The sequence below is a fragment of the Prorops nasuta genome, unplaced genomic scaffold, assembly GCF_024137725.1.
Source record: "Prorops nasuta isolate Cenicafe-Biocafe unplaced genomic scaffold, Cenicafe_Pnas_1.2 PNAS00002, whole genome shotgun sequence".
In the NCBI taxonomy this organism is placed as follows: Eukaryota; Metazoa; Arthropoda; class Insecta; order Hymenoptera; family Bethylidae; genus Prorops; species Prorops nasuta.
The window spans coordinates 8,915,843-8,933,540 of record NW_027116799.1 but is presented as its reverse complement, the minus strand read 5'-3'; the positions used below and the strand labels follow the sequence as shown (position 1 = coordinate 8,933,540).

Below are 17,698 nucleotides of genomic sequence, written 5' to 3'. Positions count from 1 at the left end.
CGTAGGAGCGTGAATAAATAGCGAAAGTGGAGGACCGGAGACTGTGCTATATATATATATATATATATATAGAAATATGCGAAGGTAACAAACCGGAAAAGACGTAATGCGAAATTAATCCTGGTGTGCGAGGAGGCGAGTGAATAAAGAGAGAGAGAGAGAGAGAGAGAGAGAGGAGGGGGGTGGGGGTCGACAGACAAATAGAGACACACGGGCTCGCGGGGGTGGTTGGTGGGGGTTCGCGCGACGCGTATGGGGGGGGGGGGGCGCCTGCGCAGTCGCTCGGCACTCGGGGAGCGAGGGAGAGCGCTGGCCGCAACAAGGAGCAAGCATACAGTCGGTAGGACAGTCGTGCCTCCTTCGTCGTACCTTCGCAGCGCGCCTAACGAAATTTAACGGGAAACTCGGCCCTGGGGCACGACCCTGCCCGCACGCGCACCGGCCCTCGACGGACCACTTTTTTCATCGATATTTATACCCGTGCTTATCAGCCAGTGCTCCCCGTGCCGTGCCCGTACTTGTGTACTCCCAACTTTTCTTCACATTATTATTATTATTTACATTGTGCCGGTGACGAGGGCAAAAACGACCGTTCCCGACGACGTCCTCCAGGGTCAGTATCTAATACTCACACACAGAGACGCAGAGAGAGAGAGAGAGAGAGAGAATGAAAAACAGAGAGCCAAGAATCAAGTAGTACAACCGTACGACACGTTGGTATAGCGAGAGAGCGTAGGACGCGCGAGTTCATCGACCAGATTTTCACGGAGTAGTCGATCGAGCCTGGATGTCCCAGGACGCAACGGTTGTCCTCGCGGAAGGTGAGAAAACTCACCTCCTGAGCCTCCTGGACGGCGCGATTGCCACTTATTGATTTCCGCACAGAAGCGCTTACAGTTTGTTACTCGTCACGCGAAATTTCGGTCGTACCGCGCGCGTTTTGCCGATCGATTCGACGCTCCTCCCCCACGCTCCTCCACCCCTCGTCCTGGTCCTCCGAGTATCCCCATCCCTCCTCCCTCCTCAGCCCCCTTCCCATCCTCTTCCTCCCCATTCGCAGCCCACACTTCGCACTGCCTCGCTATCTCTATCGTTCCCTACCCCCCCCCCCCCTCCGCCCCTTACCTCCCTACTTCCTCCACAACCATCCCCTCTCCCCGCAACCCCACCTCGTCCCAACCCACACCACCGACACATCCTTCCACCTCTAATATGTTTGTATTACTCAGGAACTATGCCAGCAAGCGATCTTTTTCCTTCGATTATTCTCCCATCCCAACCCTAACCGCATCCGTCTTGATGCCCGCGAAAATTATTTATCCAAGCTTTTCCACCCATCCGCCACTCTCCGTCTTCGTTTGTCCTCTCCTCGATAATGCCTCGCGTTCCTCGCACCCACAATCATACATATATACACACATACAGGGGATACTCCGATAGTTTAGACTTTGGACAGTATATATACATACTGTGTACGGTGTGCCCCCTTGGCCGGGTCATATTTCGATTTTTCTCCTTTTCGTCTGTCCAAACCCTGGCTATATCCCTGCTCTCAGGACCCTTTGCCTCTTATTTATATATATACGCCCTCTGTGTTTGCTTCTTTCCTCCACATCCTGCTGACGATTCTCACACGCGTGAGAATCCGTCGGCCGGAACGTCCCGGCAAACTGAGTTTTGCTCTCGTTACCCGCGCCAGTTCAAAGCATCCTCTATACTTAAGTGCGGTCAAAGCTTAGCGAAGCTGCCGAATCAATTTACCCTCCGTGATGCCGTGTAAATAGACAGTAGCGAGAAATAGAAGTCGAGCCACGGGCCAATCTACCTAAATAACCACGTTCCTGCGAATCGCAAACTGCACGGTTATTTAGCTATTCCCCCTCGCTGCTTCCCGCTCTTCCTGGTTTACCCCCCCCCCCCCTATACCCCTCTCCACCGTCTTCTCCTCCACCTAAACCCCCTTCCACATCCTTTCCCCCCAACAACGTATATGTATAATATATATATATATATATATATATATATAGTTATTCGTTGGCAAAAGCAAACCATTAATCTTGCAAGGCACAGCGGCGCATTTGCTCGTCAAGCCCGGACGATTTATCTCTGCCCGCCGACTCGCCGAATGATGAACCGTACAGATTTCATAAGTGCAACTGCACTTAATTGAAATAATATTGTTTCAATGGAAATTGTACGACGGTCAGCAGCACCGCTCCCGAACAAATATTTATGGGACTCGAAGAATCGCGATGGCCGCATTTTCCGATGCCTCGACTCTCCAATTATCCCTAAAAGAGTCCCTCATCTACCATATATACATATATATATATATAATATAAGAATTCCATTGAAGCGAGGTCGCGCAGCTCTCAATTCTTCGTACGATCGACCGGCGGATTAATTAGATGGAATGATTTGCCAGCGGATTCCGTCTGGAGCAATTTTAAAATCAACCGGATCCCAACGTTCAAACGCGTTCGGTAGAATTTATTGGAACGGGATCCCATTAGTAGATCCCCGTGGTTAGAGGCTGAAAAATTCGTCTGACATTACCAATGAACGTAGCCGCGGAAAACGAGCTAGAGCGTATTATGCGCCATGCGGCTACCGTGCGATAATTAATGCGAAAAATCTGGCGAAATCGTGATCGGGTTCTTGGAGATTTTTGCAATTTTGGCGAAATGATTGTGGATCGTCGAGTATCGGCTCGAAACACGAGAATCTGGACAAAATCGTAATCGCGGGTTTGTAATGTGAGGGGGAGGATTTTTAATCGTGTAGTGTCCTTCGATTGGACAATTCTTCTTAAAATGGTAATCGTAATGTAGATTCGATGCAGTAGTGTGAGTCATCGAGGTATCGCGCTGAAACACGAAAATCCAGACAAAATTGTGATCAAGTTCGTATACAGCATGCAGAAAAAAGACTCTCGATCATTATTCAGCCGATGAACACGATTTTTCATTACAACAATGAATAATTTTTCATTGGTTGAACAATGGTCGAGCAATCTTTCTCCGAATACAGAAGTGCATGTAAATTTGGCAAAGTGGTTATGGATCATCGAAGTATCGCGTTGCAACACGAAAAACTGGGCAAAATTGCCATAGGATTCGCATAGCACACACGCAAAAATCTTAATCGTTTATTCAACCAATGAACAATTTTTCATAACGTCAATGAATAATCGTCCGTCGGTCGAGCAATTTCTCTCCGTACAGAAATCCGTGTAGATTTGAGCAAGTGGCCATGGATCATCGAAACGTCGGATTGTAACGCGAAAAACTCGACAAATTCCTGATGAGATTCGTAGAAAACACAGAGAAAAATGTTCGCCAAGTGTTCGACCGGTGCACAATGATTAAGCAATTTTTTTCCATCCAGACATTCGTGCAATTTTTGCAAAGTGGTCGTGGACGTTGAAGTGTATCGTTGTACCAGGAGAAACTGGACAAAATCCTGATCAGGTTCCTACCGCACAGAATAAAATCTCGATCATTGTTCGAGCGATGAAAAATTTTTCATAATAACAATGAATAACTGTCCATCCGTCGAACGATGGTCGAGCGATTTTTCCCTGTAGAAGAATCCATACGGATTTGATGAAGTAGTTACGGAACCCGAAGTACGTCGAGCTGCGAAACGCGAAAAGTTGAGGCGGATGATAATCAAGTTGGTAGCAGAGAGATCCACGGAGATTTGGCAAAGTGGTTGTGGCAGAAATGGAATATCGCGCGATAAAACAGGAACAGCTGGACAAGATCGTGATCGGGTTCTGAGAGATCCATGCAGATTTGGCGAGGATGCCTGACGGACTGCTTAAGTGGGATTAAGTGGAGGCTCGATTGGGCCGAGGGGCGAGTCAACGCACGAAATAATTTACCGATCTCCTTCTGCACGCACGTCCGGGCACGCGAGGTAGATCGGTATCGCTGGAAATCGGCAGGAAGCGATCTGGGGTGGAGCGGATCGAGCGGATCCTGGAAAATAACGAAGGCGGTCTAAATCGGTGTAAGGTGGAGCGTGAGATCAGTAGGTGCTAGTGAGTCTTAGATCGATGGGGCTGATGCTTCGAGAGGGTGGAAATGGGGGGAGCGTGGAGAAAAGGGTGTATGTATAAGGCGAGGGGTGGAACGCGGGAGGGGGTGGGGAAGTAGAAGAAGCAGAGTCGAGCGAGAGATGTTGGCGATGCAAGATCGAGCCGATCGATCTTGCAAAAGGGGCCGAGCCTACTCGAGTTTTCCCAAGCTAAGAATACAAGGTTCTCGAGTGGCGTGGAACGAGGTGGAGTGGCCGAGGATGGAGGAAAAGAGAAGAAAGAAGAAAACGAAGGGAAAGAGAGAGAGAGAGAGTGGAGGAAGAAGAGGGGTTTGAGAGCAGAGATTGGAGTGGGGATAGACTGAGAGAGAGAGAGAGAACCCCGCCTCCATTCACGGTGACGTTCAGCACCGATGACTGCAGATTTATCTTTTTCACCGCTCACGAAACAGCCTCTCGAGGAAAGAGCCTCGCGTGATCATCTCCGTCGCGTGACGTCAGCGGATTAGCAACGGTGAAAAACACGCGTGCAACGTTATACATGTATATATAATAGGGGAGAACGCGAAGCCCCACGGGAGCCACGCGAAGGATGCTAATCGTGATTTTCCGATTACCCCTTCTTCTTCATCCCCCCCCCCCTCCCCCCTCCAACCACTGGCACATAAGGTCAAGAAACATTTAACTCGGACGCCCTTCGATACCTGTACCGATCGCGTGCACGGGATTCCCCCCTGGATTTCTCCCGGACCTGACAAACTCCGATCGATGTATCAATTTCCAATTAATCCTGCATCAAAGTGCCCATGGCTACCCGCAGGATTCTCTCTCGCTCTCTGGAATTGATCAGGCTTTCCGCGTAACCTTCGGGACATTTATGATCAAATTTCGCAACGTGTCCCCTCCCCCCTCCTGCCCTTGCAACAAAAAATCAAACGTTTACCCGATAATTCTACGCGAAAGCATTTCCCTCGATCGTCTCGCTCGTTCTCCGAGTTTTTTTAATTGGACCTTGAAGAAACTGATGGTAACACGCTTCGGGAGTTTGTATACGTGTGTGTGTGTATATAGGTATCATTGATGCGCGTCGGTGGAATAATGAGGATTTTAGGGAGGGGGGGGGGGGATATTTGGAAGGATTCAAAGAGCTTTGTCCTGAAGGCAGAAATTTCAGTGGGAGATTGATCGGTGCCGAGAGTTTAAGCAGGAAAACTGTTTCCGGTAAACTCGTATCGTTCATTCGAATCGTATCTATCGTGAAAACTGATAAAATCGCAAAGCGAGACGTGTCTGGGGTGGCAAGTTCCATCGGCGCGATGCTGCCTAGCCGCGTTAAGGAAATAAGGCACGTGTGATAGCAGCTCTTCAAGGTTGAACCTTTCTTATTTCTCTTGCGCAGAGACTACCCAAACGATGTTCAATTGACGAAGACTAGACATCGCTAGCCCCGATGGCCCCGCTGAGCTCCGTCTTCCTGGGTGTCTGGGGAGTATTTATTATACTTCTTATAAAAGGTACGGGGTAAAATGCCAAGTTTGCCCGAGAAGTAAAAACTTGTGTGTAGTGTGCCACTGGAAAACTCACAAATCGTTTTCTTCTGAAAATTGTAGAATCTCAACCCGTCAGTTGGGAGGAATGGTGGACGTACGATGGTATTTCCGGTAAGTAAAATTTCTCAATTTCTCTTAAACACGTCTCTTCCGACTCTATATAGTTTTGCATCCTTCTTCTCCATATAAAGAGAGAGAGAGAGAGAGAGAGAGAGTCGTAATATATATATATATATATATATATATATATACACGATATGCTGATGCCATGCCGTCTGCGAGAGTCATTTCGCCAAAGAGTACAATCTCCTCCTTTGCCTTTTATGAATCTGACGGATCCAATTGCTATTCAAATCAGACTTTCTTACGCATATCATTATACCTTTTGACATCGTTTACATAATCGAACAACAGAGACCGAAAGAAAAATCTTTCCTTCGCAATCCTCTCGCGACTCTCTTGAATAAGACCAAGCTTCCCTTTCATCTAATCTCGATACAGTAATTCATAAAATTACCCACAGGAGCCAAGAGAGTAACCTGATTTCCCCACGTCCTTAATCAGAACTCACTCTTCTATTCTTTTCTCCTCCGCTCTCTCTCTCTCTCTCTCTCTCTCATCGCGTACCTTTTCTTGCATAAAACCTCACTCCTCCCACCCCATCCCTCCGCCACCCTCTTCTGCTGCAGTTTCAGCCTGTACGCGCGATAGACTGTCTAGAACTGCATTTAATTACGTGACTATACAAACGGAAATTTGAGTAGCGTTCTTTACACCCTCCGGGAATATTTTTATCTCTCCGAGAGAGAGAGAGAGAGAGAGAGAGAGCGAGAGTGAGAGAGGCGTGCTCGCGTGCAATTAATTCGCTAATTAAGCCATTAAGTAATTAAGTCAGTGCACTCGAGAAAATGAGCAAACTTTTTATGCTCGTCCCAAGGTCCTGCCTTCTGGGGTCTCATCAATCCCGAGTGGTGGCTGTGCAGCAAAGGACGACGACAATCACCGGTGAACTTGGAGCCTACGAGGCTCCTCTTCGATCCGAACCTGCAACCGTTGCACCTGGACAAGCACCGCGTTGGTGGCAAATTGGCCAATACGGGTCACAGCGTGGTCTTCGCCGTCGACAACGACACGAGGCATCCCGTCAACATTTCCGGTGGCCCTCTCAGCTATCGTTACCAGTTTCACGAGATACATTTGCACTTTGGCCTCGACGATAGAACGGGCAGCGAGCATACGGTCGACGGACATGCCTTTCCTGCAGAGGTACGATTATTCAAAATATACCACTTTTATATGCAATTCGATATTGCACCAAAGAAAATTACTCCATTTTATTTATTGTATAATACTCGTTATTATTGTAGTTAATTACACCAAGCTCTCAATTATATCACTCCGATTCCACACATGCATTGCTCGTGTACCAATATTCCGTGCAATTTATATATATATATATAGACGAGAGAGAGGGTTTAATCGAACGAGTCGTTAAACTTTTAGTACGCCGGTTTGCTCGAGGATAAGAACTGTTTTACCGAGCCATATTTATACCTACTCGACTAAACATACTCCCTCGTTATCGTATTAGTTCGCCAATCGAGCGACGAAGCAACGAGTTTAGCAGAATTGTCAATTGCCCAACTTCCAAATTAACTTAGACCCTGAACCAATTAAAAGTTACGCGCGATTCGGGGCATTAGCTTCGGAATCTTCGACTCGTAGCAGGGAGGAGGCTGTGCAGTGAGTGGCTCCGCGTCGGGAGGACCGCTAATTCGCTCGAGTTACGGAAAAGCAGATAGAAACACGTCGCTACCCAGCTTCCTTCAATTTCCAAACTGTCATATTTAGTCTGATCGATCCGAGAGTGCCCGAGAGAGAACTTGGCGAATCAGAAATTTCCAACGATCGCGTCGCTCGACCAGCCGGAAAAGCCAACGATCGCCCCACCGATCGCTCAGATTCGCCACTTTGCAAATTCGCGAGAGGAGCTTTCGAGTTTCCCTCAACTTCCCTCGACTTGCCATTAGAGAGAGAGAGAGAGTGTATATAGGAAACATTAGAAAACTGATCAGAGTTATCGAGCAACTTGTCTCGCTATTTGTAGACTCCGATGCTCCTCGAGTTTCTTCATTAATGCTTAAACACTCTCTTATTATTATTATTATTAAACTGTAAATGTTGTATCCGTGCTTTTATCCGTTTCAAACCGTAAACATAAAAATCCATTAAATTCGACAGCTGTATTGTAATAGATTTCTATATTTCGTATAATTTTCTCTCAAATCTATAAGTAGGAAAAATTTTTACAGAAATAATTTCTATGCAAAAATTGAATATCACTTAATGTATAGTTAGGAAAATAAATCCTTTTCTATATCTACGATACAGGTTTAATTCGAGTATACACCTATAGGGTGTTCCACTTAAAGTGACCCACAGCATAGATGAGCTTAGATACAAAAACACGCGTATCTTTTTAACTATAAGAGATATTCAATTTTTGCATATAACTCTTTTCAAAGCAAAGAACAAGAGGCTCAGAAAAGGTCCTACGCAAAAATTGATGATCTATTATAGTTAAAAAGATACGCGTGTTTTTGTATCTATGCTCATCTATGCTGTGGGTCACTTTAAGTGGAACACCCATAACAGTGTGAAGAGAAAAAGTGACGAGTTAAATGCAATAAAGTATAATATTCATAAATGAATATTTATATAACCACTCTGATTATATTATCAAACTATTACTCCGGCTTAGAACAAAAACATACAAATTTATTCAATTCGGTAATTACATAGATATTTGAATATTTCTCACAATACACTCTCAAATCCGAGTTAAAAATAAATTTCCACAAAATTTCCCAGGGAAAAAACAAAACTTTCACAATTACCCAAACAAATAATATTTCGTAGCTCCAATCGAAGTAGAATAAAACGAAACACCATATATAACAGCACCGAGAGAAAATTTCAAGTTGGACATAAACTACAAATCCTATCAAATATCGACGTGTGCCTCCAGGAAAGAATTGCCTAACGCATAAATCTCTTTTCCAGCTCCAAATATTCGGATTCAATTCCCAGCTGTACAATAACTACACGGACGCCCTGCACCGAGCACAGGGGATCGTGGCAGTGTCGCTTCTGCTTCAGGTACGCGTATAATCTTCTCGATCTCGCATCGATAAATAAAGATTATAAAGGGCGCACAGCCCGCGTAATAAGACATAGCATATATACACACACACACACACAAGTGTCTATCGACTTGCGTCCCATTTTTTATCCACTACCTCCCCCCTTTTTTTCACTTTGACGAAACACGTCCCCTTTCTGCCCCATAGTCATCGACGTATCTCGCTCTGTGGTCTTTCAGGTGGGCGACCGCTCGAATCCGGAGCTGAGAATATTTACGGAGCAGCTAGACAAGATCAAGTACGGAGGTAAGACAAAGGGGAGCGTGGCGTCCCTCTCTCGCGGAGTGTACCTGAGAAAAGCCCACTCCTCTCTTTCCTCTACAGTATATATATATATACACTGAAACACTCGCTCTTTATATACCAGAAGCTAACACAATGCGAGAGAGGGAGAGAGAGAGAGAGAGAGAGAGAGAGACGCGTCGTGGAAGTTTGTGCCAGTGAACGACGCACGCGCGTGCTTTGTCGTCTCACGAAGCATTCCTTGCATAATTGTCGCAGGTCAAGTGACGGATATCAAGAAATTCGGCGTGAGAGAACTGTTGCCAGAGACGAAGCACTACATGACGTACGACGGTTCGACCACGATGCCGGCCTGTCACGAAACCACCACGTGGATCATCCTGAACAAGCCGATATACATAACGAAGCAGCAGGTGAGAGAACCAACGAACCCCGCCCCTATTTGCACTGCGCCATCGATGCCTTGCATTTCCATAATGCCTGTCCATTATCGGTTATCAGTCGCTTGTCGCCTCATTAGTGCGTATTCTCATGACACGTTCTATCAGGATTAATCGCGGCCTACGTCGTTATCTGACCGGCTTTCAATCTGGTACACCCCCCCCTCCCTCCTCCTCCACCTCTTTCCACCCTTCCTACTCCCCTTACGTATCCCATTAACACCCCCCCCCCCCCTCCCTCCTCCTCTCCTTCTCCAGCCTGCAAATCATCGTCTTTTTTGGAACGAATCGCCTAGAAAATCAAACGAGAGAGAAAAAAAGAAACAAGAGAATGTATACAAACATGGAAGAGCCGTATCGATGCGTGGTAAGCGCGCGAAGCACCGAAGGGAATTAAGATAACAGCGCCAGATATGAATAATTACAGCTTTTGTCGCTGCGCCAGCTGATGCAGGGGGATAAAACGCGCCCTAACGCACCGCTGGGAAATAATTTTAGACCACCCCAGCAGCTTCATCATCGTCCCATACGGACGAACATCAACTTCAACGTTCAGGTTAGCGTCAATCTCCTTTTTTTTTCTTATTCTTTTTTCTTGTTACCATTAATTATAAGATTATACCGATTAATCCATGTTCTCTGCGTCGTCCCATCTCCTTCAGGAATCGAAAAACTGCCCGTCGATGAACAGAGACGTATACTACAAAGGTAACTCACACACGTTCTTTATAGTTTTTCTATTAACGCATATTGTGCAATGCACGCTGAACACACGTGTAATTGCAGAGAAATATCAATTAAGCACCATTCGGTATAGAGGATCGATGAGTTTTCTAATACAATTTATTCCGTGTATTTTAGCCAATAGCTGGAAATAATGGAGCCTGGGACGTATTTATAGAACGCCAACGTGACAATTCGCAGTAACTACGCTTTCCCTTCGAACGAACTGGAACTCTTTTCCTGTCAAAATGAGTGAGCGAGCGAGAGACATAGAGATAGAGAGAGAGAGAGAGAGAGAGAGAGAGAGAGGGTGATAAGGAAAAATGAGGAAAATTTCATTGACATATCAACACGCACGCTAATCACGTGGATCCCAATGGTGGTCGAAAGATGCTTCGTTGTAACTTATTAAACGTGAATTGCCAAGTATGTTTCCAGTAAAGATAACCTATAGTTACTTAGCGTGATAAGGTTACGTAAAATTATAAGATACATATATTATATATGCATATATCGGTAACTATGAAAGCTATGACTATCGTGGCCTGCGTGGGTGAGTTGCAACTAAATGTAAAAATTGCGCCGTGATGCGCGCTGTCGATCGAAAGTTTATACTATATTCTTGTAATAAAAGAGCTCAAAAAGCACGACAATCTTCCACACAGAGATTCCTCGTCCGATCCCAGTTTACACCACGATATCGATTGTTTATTTTTTATCCGAATTCTGTATAGCTGCAGGAAGACGCCACTGGGGCCATTATTATTCAAGCGGCTATTTATAAGCGGTATCAATGCCCTCGCCACTTTGGTACTTTGCTGTACATTGATCCTCCCCAATCACACCGTGCGAAGGTAAGTTTACCTCGCGAGCTTTCGAACCTTGCTTTCTCACAGGTCGATAATACAGGCTGCTACTGACTGTATACATATATATATATATATATATATATGAGAGAGAGAGAGAGAGAGAGAGAGAGAGAATAGTTTCATGGGTGTTTTACCTCAGTAGGTTCGATCGATAAACGATACGCGAAAAAAGGGTTGATGTTTAGCAAAATCGTCGCGGGACCAAAATGGCGGAATAAAATTAAATCTTGCACGGTCGTGAATATCCTCGCCGAAGACTCTTTTACATGCACGAAGCTCCGTCGTCCCGTATAAAATTCTTCGGGGGAAGGATACGCGAGGATAGGCCGAAGCAAGGAACATCGAGAGACAGCGATGGGGGTGGATCGAAGAGGGGCGAATTTCATTGAACGCTACCCAGAATTCGACGGTGCTGCTAGCAACGGGGTTCCTCGCAAGCTGCCTCCGGATGATGGCGGATGCTCGCTTCCGTAGGCTCGGCTGTGTGCGTACGCGTGTAGGCGCACGTGCGCGCTCCCTCTGTGAGAGGAGGACTGGTTTAGAGCGAAGAGGAGAGAGAGAGAGAGAAGGGCCAACGGTGGGTGAGAGAGACCGAGCAGGGGGACACAGATCCATCGAGTCGGTGGCCGCTGCGGCAAGTCTGCGGGCTTCCCTCCTACATCTTCTCCGGAATAATATCATCCATGCACCAGAGTCCTCCTGGAGCGACGCAAAATTGTGAATCTCGTGGCAGCCCCTCGACATGGTGCTCCTGCCTAGGTGTCCAGTGGTCGTGCCCACCTCCACGGATGTACCATTGCCGAAGAGAACGAGGCTGGAGTCGAGTACTGCCACAGCTGGGGCAGCAGCATCCCTCAAGGCTGATTGATCCATTGATCAATTAAACGTTCAAAATTCGTGACTTTTCGCCGATCGAAGAGAGGGCTCCGGGAAACTTTCGTCGAGTTTCCTCGAGGTACGTCGGAATCTCGCGTATGTAAAAGTGGAGGGAAGAATTTTGCAGTTTGGCCGAGCTGAGACGCCTTGGTTCGTGCTGGAGTGAGAAGAGTGTCTCACGAGGACCTTTCGCGATGACTGTTTGAGGGGGGAGGGGGGAGGAGGAGTACAGTGGAATCAGCATAGAGATACAGCGAGTGGCGTGTCGCGTGGGCCCCGCTCGTGCATCGATTCGTCAGTGAAGTCCCCCATCGCAATGACGAGGTTCGCACGGAGAAAAATGTTGGCGCTGTATTGGAATTTCGTTGGAACCAGAGTGATCGTTCGTCTTTAACTCGGAGCGAAGCTGTGCGAGTGACGCGCATACCCCTCGCCCCCCCCCCCCCCTCTCCTCCTCCTCTTCCTCCGCCCCTTCCAACCAACCCCGTTAAACAGATACGAATGCACGATGCTCGCTCGCTCCTTCGCTTATTCTCATCCCCCTCGATAACCCTTGTGTGTATACCAATTCGAGTACTCGTGCAGGATAAAAGAATCTAGCGCGGTCATCGACCGGTTTACATCCCCGATGAGAGATCGACGCTTGAACCTCGAGATTTTTGACTCTCCAATTAAAGCAGCGTCTTCTCACCGACGAACCTCCACACGAGCGAGCGAAACATGGATGCGATACAGTGGCACCGGCCGAATTTACCCACTCTACCCTCTCGCTATAACACTTGGATTCCCTAATTTAGATTTAACGCTATTAACGGAGTTGCGTGTATAAACTATCCCTGTACTCGACCAGTACTGGGCTTTCGGTTTGCATTTTCCAAATGAGGATTTAATGGTCGTCCATTGTCCTACCAATTCCCCCCCCCCCCTCACTCTTGCTCTCTCGTTCCGATCCGCAACCACGTTCGACTCGTTCCAGCTTATTGTATATACTGCTGGTAGTCGCGTGATTCTCGATACCATCCAATGAAAATTCAATCGAGTTAATGACGAATTTATCGCTCTCTTCATTATATATATATATATATATATTGTTTTTAAATTTGTTCGCGTTAAATGTTTGGTTTTTTTCTCGTGCATGGAAAAACGTAGGTATGTATTATATACGCGGGATCGTAACAAGTCTCTGATTTCAGGCTCTTCTCGACGTGGCATTGTTCTTAAGGCAGATAAGAAAAATCGAGGAAAGAAAGGGTGCACGTGGAGATAAATCGAGTGCATTAAAGAATGAAACCGAGTAGCCTGCACAGACGACCTTCGTGATGTCGAATGCTATCTGGTGGTTGGCAGTATGAAAGCACTTGAGAAACAATGGAAACGTCCGCGAAAGTACGACGGTTCCTTTCACAATCGTACAACGGAAGGAATGCTTAGCCGAGCTCAAGGGAAACGACGGCATCCAGGTAAAAAATGCAAACAATTCCCTCGGCAAATTGTAAAACTAGGAAGCTTCTATAGCAACGAGTCATACATCCTTCTATGTAGAAAAAATACTACGGCTAGAATAAAAAAGAGAAAAGAGTTAGTCGATTTTGCGATTGATCGACGAAGGAGCTTCCCAGTTATGATGCTTATTTTTTAATATCATCGATGCAACGCGATTAAAGCAAATGAAGGAAAATTGTTATCGATATACTAGTATAGCGTGTACGTATAGAAATATTGTTAGAGGTATGTGTGTGTGTGTGTGTAACGGTACGTTGACTTTTCAGGGTTGCAATAAAGGGAGCTGGGGGCAAGAGAGAAAGGATATCGTGGAGGGAAGGGGAGATTGAGGATTGTTGCGGAGAGAAGAGGGTTAGAGGGTGGAAACAACGGGCAAAGGAGCCATAAAAGAGCAGTGGTATGTTAGTGACAGGCCACCACCCTCTGCGGGGGCGCATATTACTCGCGCTCTTTTTGCTGCTAGCGGGCTACGTCTTGCTATCAAAGGCAGCGGCTTTCCCCGATTGGACCGACTGCCCCGCGGTCTGCCAATGCAAATGGACTTCCGGCAAGAAGACTGCCCTCTGTCCGGCCGCCGGCTTAACGTCTCTACCAGCGTCCCTCGACCCCGACATGCAGGTCCTTGACCTCTCGGGAAACAAAATACCCGCCCTTCAATCCGAGATCTTCAAGCGAGCCGGCTTGCTCAACCTCCAGAGGGTATTCCTGAGGAACGCTGGCATCCACGAGATCCACGCCAACTCCTTCACGGACATGCGTATCCTGGTGGAGATTGATTTATCGGACAATCACGTGACCAGCCTCGAGCCCAACACGTTCTTGGGTAACGAGAGGCTGAGGATTCTGATACTCAGCGGAAACCCGCTGGGGACGCTGAAGAGTCACCAATTTCCGCAGCTGCAACACTTGAGGACCTTGGAATTGCAGAGGTGTCTGCTGTCGGAGGTCCACGGCGAGGCACTGGCCCATCTCACCGGTCTGGAGACCCTGCGACTCGACACCAACGAGCTGGAGTACCTGGAGGCCCCGATGATATCCAGTCTGAGCCAACTGAAGACCTTGACCCTCGATGGTAACAGGTGGAGCTGCGATTGCAGGCTGAGGGCTCTGAGGAGCTGGCTGATACCGGAGCAGCCCAAGAAGCTCTACTCGACTCCTCAGGTTTGCTCGAACCCTGCGAGGCTGGAGGGTCGCAGGTGGGAGGACGTGAAACCGGTCGAATTTGCCTGTGAACCGGAAGTCTACGTGGTCGCCACGACCTCCCAGGACGACAGTAATGGCAACCTCAGTCTGGCGTGTTTGGCCACCGGAGACCCCGAACCGGAAGTCTGGTGGCAATTGAACGGCGGCCCGCTGAACGCTACGAGGTCACCGGATCGAGAACCAACGGGTACCCTCACGACTCCGATGTCCACGTTGGTCGAGGGTGGTCTTCGGATACTCTACAGTCCGGAGAACAAACGAGGCTCGATTCCTCCGCCCTCGGCGGTCAGAGCAACCGACAAGTGGAGCAATCTGACCGTTTACAACGCCAGCGACAACGACGCTGGGGAGTACGTCTGTTACGCGAGAAACATCGCTGGCCTGGCCAGGGACACCATCAACGTGGCCATTCCTCGCGTCTACACTGCACCGACCCTCTCCCAGAGCGACAATTGGCTGCTCTGGGTGAGCCTGGCAGGTGGCGGGGCGGCGGCTCTCTGCGCCTCCATCTCCGGCGCCCTCTTGGTCCTCTGCATCTGCGGCGGTCGCTCCCGGAGGCAGAGCAAACGCGAGAAGATCAAGCTCCAGGGTAGCTCCAGCTTCGGCGACCAGGAGAAGAAGCTTCTGGATCTTTCGGTCACCACGACCACCGGTGGCTGCGGGGGTGGAGGCAGCGGGGGCGGCAGCAGGAACAGCAACGACCGCGGTAGCGGTACCGGAAGTCTCTCGGAGGCTTGCAGTACCGGTGACCTTGAACTGGCGGAACACGGCTCGATTTGCGACCCCATGAACAACGCCACGGTCACCGTCGAGAGGCTCAGACACGAGACCTCGGCCACCAACGCCTTTCACGCCATACCCTGCACGGCCGCCTCCATCTTCCCACCCCCGCCCCCAGAGTTCACCACGGGAGTTCTTCCAGCCGGAATCTTCGGTAACATATTCATCTCGGTGTCCCTGCCGCAGGGATCGGAGCGGTATCCGGACCTGCTGGATATCCCGGTTCACGCGCCAATTCCCGAGGAGATTCCCGAGAAATGTCTGGGTCCGCTGCCCTCGGCCGCCTCCAGCATCTCCAACTTTGCGACGCTACCGAGAAGAGCCCTGAGGACCACCACCGATCTCGGCTCGCCATACGACAATATGGGACCCAGAGTGACGGCCAATGGCAGCTCGGCGTTCTCCTTGACGGACATGGACCTTGGACTATCTCCGCCTCCGCAGCCCAGAGTCATTCAACCACCCCACGAATTTGTCTCCCTCTAATAATCGACTCCGGAGTCCGGACGATGAACTTGTCGCTTTTGGTGGTGCGGGGAAACTCGTGTGACGTCATCATTGGGCTTGTGAATAAAACGCGGAAGGACGACGAATGTTGTACTTGTATTTTCATCACTTTCTTCGAATCTCTTGTCTCGTATGCATTCAGTTAAACGTAGGGAATAAGCGAGGAACGAATAGATTGTTTCGGCAACTTATGGACCAGTTATTGTTAAACAATTTAGTATGGCCATAAAAGCGTGTACCCGACAGTCTATTATTACATTAATAGCGAAGCTCAGTCATCGTTAATTTCGTTCTACCATTTCTACATTCATATCCCTCCTATGGAATTTAAAATACATTTTACTGGTATGAAATTTTTGGATCAGGAACGAATGAACGCTTGCACATTAGGACCAAGAATTAACCATCGAGTTTGGCTGTACGATGACCTTGAGTTATCTCGATGCCGCGCCATCGGGATTCGACCGAGAGAGGCTCGACAGAGAAATAGAGCATTTTTTCGTTCACATTCGGTAATATATAGAAACAAAAAAGAGGAAATAGAGAATACCGATGGCAGTGCTGAGGGAGAACTCAAGGGTGCGCGGGAGAATTTCAGAGATCGTGGGTCGAACAAAGTAGAATCGAGTGTGTGAATGGAGGAACGGATGTAGGCGCGAGGTGTGTGGTTATACTTTAATCTCGCAAGTAGAAAGTACAATTTTTACCGATAAGGAGGAGAGCTTGTCGGAGTTAACAAGGGCAACAGTGCGCAATTGGAGACCGCGAAATTTTTAAACTAGAAATCTTATCACTTTGCTTATCCTTTTCGCATCGACATTTATCATCGCAATTCTATCTGTATAATCGTACGATGAGAACGCGTCAAACTATCGTGTACACGTTAGTACAAAGCTTCGTACAAAAGTAGCGCACCGGTCGAAGACGAGCGAGACAATTTTTAAGCTGCCACCGCAACGAAGCGTTGTATATGTATATCCCTTCAACAAAATTTACGGTGCGTTTGCACGTGGTCCATTTCGATAAGAAACTTGTGATTTTTTCCCCCTACAAAGGACGCCGACACACCGCGAGGAAAATTCGAGCGCAAAATTGGGCGAAGGAGAGGACACATCTGGTTATACATACCGCGAGTCGTCTAATTTTCACGTTACTTTGTCATGCGTACGATAATTAGACAGCTACTAGTTTAGCAACGTCATCTTGGCTTTTGCGTCGTATAAGCCGAGACCTTTGGATAGAGTGGCGTAACGGATTTAAGAGAGATATGGAAGTCCACACACTTGGCTATACTTACCGGAGGAAAAAGAATTGTCGATTCGCTTTGTTGTCCGCCCTGTCCGCCCACCTGCCTGCCTACCTGCCTGGCTTATTCGCTAGGAGCGTAAGTCTCTTCAATCTCTTCTAGTCGCCAACATCAAAGCATAACGTATTGTACATATAATCCAAAATTCTCTGCAGGAAGCATGGACGTTATAGCATCGGATGACAATTATCTCTCATTCGTTCTTAAAATGTATCGCCTACTTTGTTGCATTCTTCGTGTGTATATACATATATATATATATATATATATATATATATATACATATATTTGTTATATTATTATTATGATTCATTATTATATCATTATTATTATTATCATTATTATTATTATTATACCTACCAACGTGTGGGAGCAACACGAGTGCTTACACGAGTGCGTGCTCACCAACACGAGTACAGTGGTATCCATTATAAACACTTTGTCAATTAATAAA

At 47.5% G+C, this 17,698-nt stretch overlaps 2 protein-coding genes across 6 annotated transcripts; both read left to right on the top strand.

Moving 5' to 3' along the window:
* The first annotated feature begins 354 nt into the window (after window positions 1-354).
* Window positions 355-6,962, top strand: LOC136780710 (carbonic anhydrase-related protein 10-like). Its single transcript, XM_066739262.1, has 4 exons — window positions 355-613; window positions 5,441-5,555; window positions 5,652-5,702; window positions 6,529-6,962. Exons 2-4 carry the CDS (start codon window positions 5,492-5,494, stop codon window positions 6,960-6,962), a joined length of 549 nt encoding a protein of 182 aa, XP_066595359.1. The 5' UTR covers window positions 355-613; window positions 5,441-5,491.
* A 3,390-nt stretch (window positions 6,963-10,352) lies between these two features.
* Window positions 10,353-17,694, top strand: LOC136777671 (leucine-rich repeat-containing protein 24-like). Of its 5 annotated transcripts, none has more exons than XM_066734158.1 (3): window positions 10,353-11,054; window positions 13,139-13,405; window positions 13,715-17,694. In XM_066734158.1, the coding sequence occupies exon 3, from the start codon at window positions 13,848-13,850 to the stop codon at window positions 15,915-15,917; it is 2,070 nt and encodes a 689-aa protein (XP_066590255.1). In that variant the 5' UTR covers window positions 10,353-11,054; window positions 13,139-13,405; window positions 13,715-13,847; the 3' UTR covers window positions 15,918-17,694. The 5 variants fall into 5 exon arrangements, with proteins under 5 accessions (XP_066590255.1, XP_066590248.1, XP_066590273.1 ...); XM_066734151.1 differs by lacking the exon at window positions 10,353-11,054 and adding an exon at window positions 11,700-12,024; XM_066734176.1 differs by lacking the exon at window positions 10,353-11,054 and adding an exon at window positions 11,700-12,269 and having other exon boundaries at window positions 13,728-17,694.
* The last annotated feature ends 4 nt before the right edge of the window (window positions 17,695-17,698 follow it).

Coding starts and splice junctions, on each gene's coding strand:
- LOC136780710 (XM_066739262.1), top strand. CDS start 5,492: ATGGCCCCGCTGAGCTCCGTCTTCCTGGGTGTCTGGGGAGTATTTATT. Junction 5,556..5,651: donor TATTATACTTCTTATAAAAG/GTACGGGGTAAA, acceptor TGAAAATTGTAG/AATCTCAACCCGTCAGTTGG. Junction 5,703..6,528: donor GACGTACGATGGTATTTCCG/GTAAGTAAAATT, acceptor GCTCGTCCCAAG/GTCCTGCCTTCTGGGGTCTC.
- LOC136777671 (XM_066734158.1), top strand. CDS start 13,848: ATGTTAGTGACAGGCCACCACCCTCTGCGGGGGCGCATATTACTCGCG.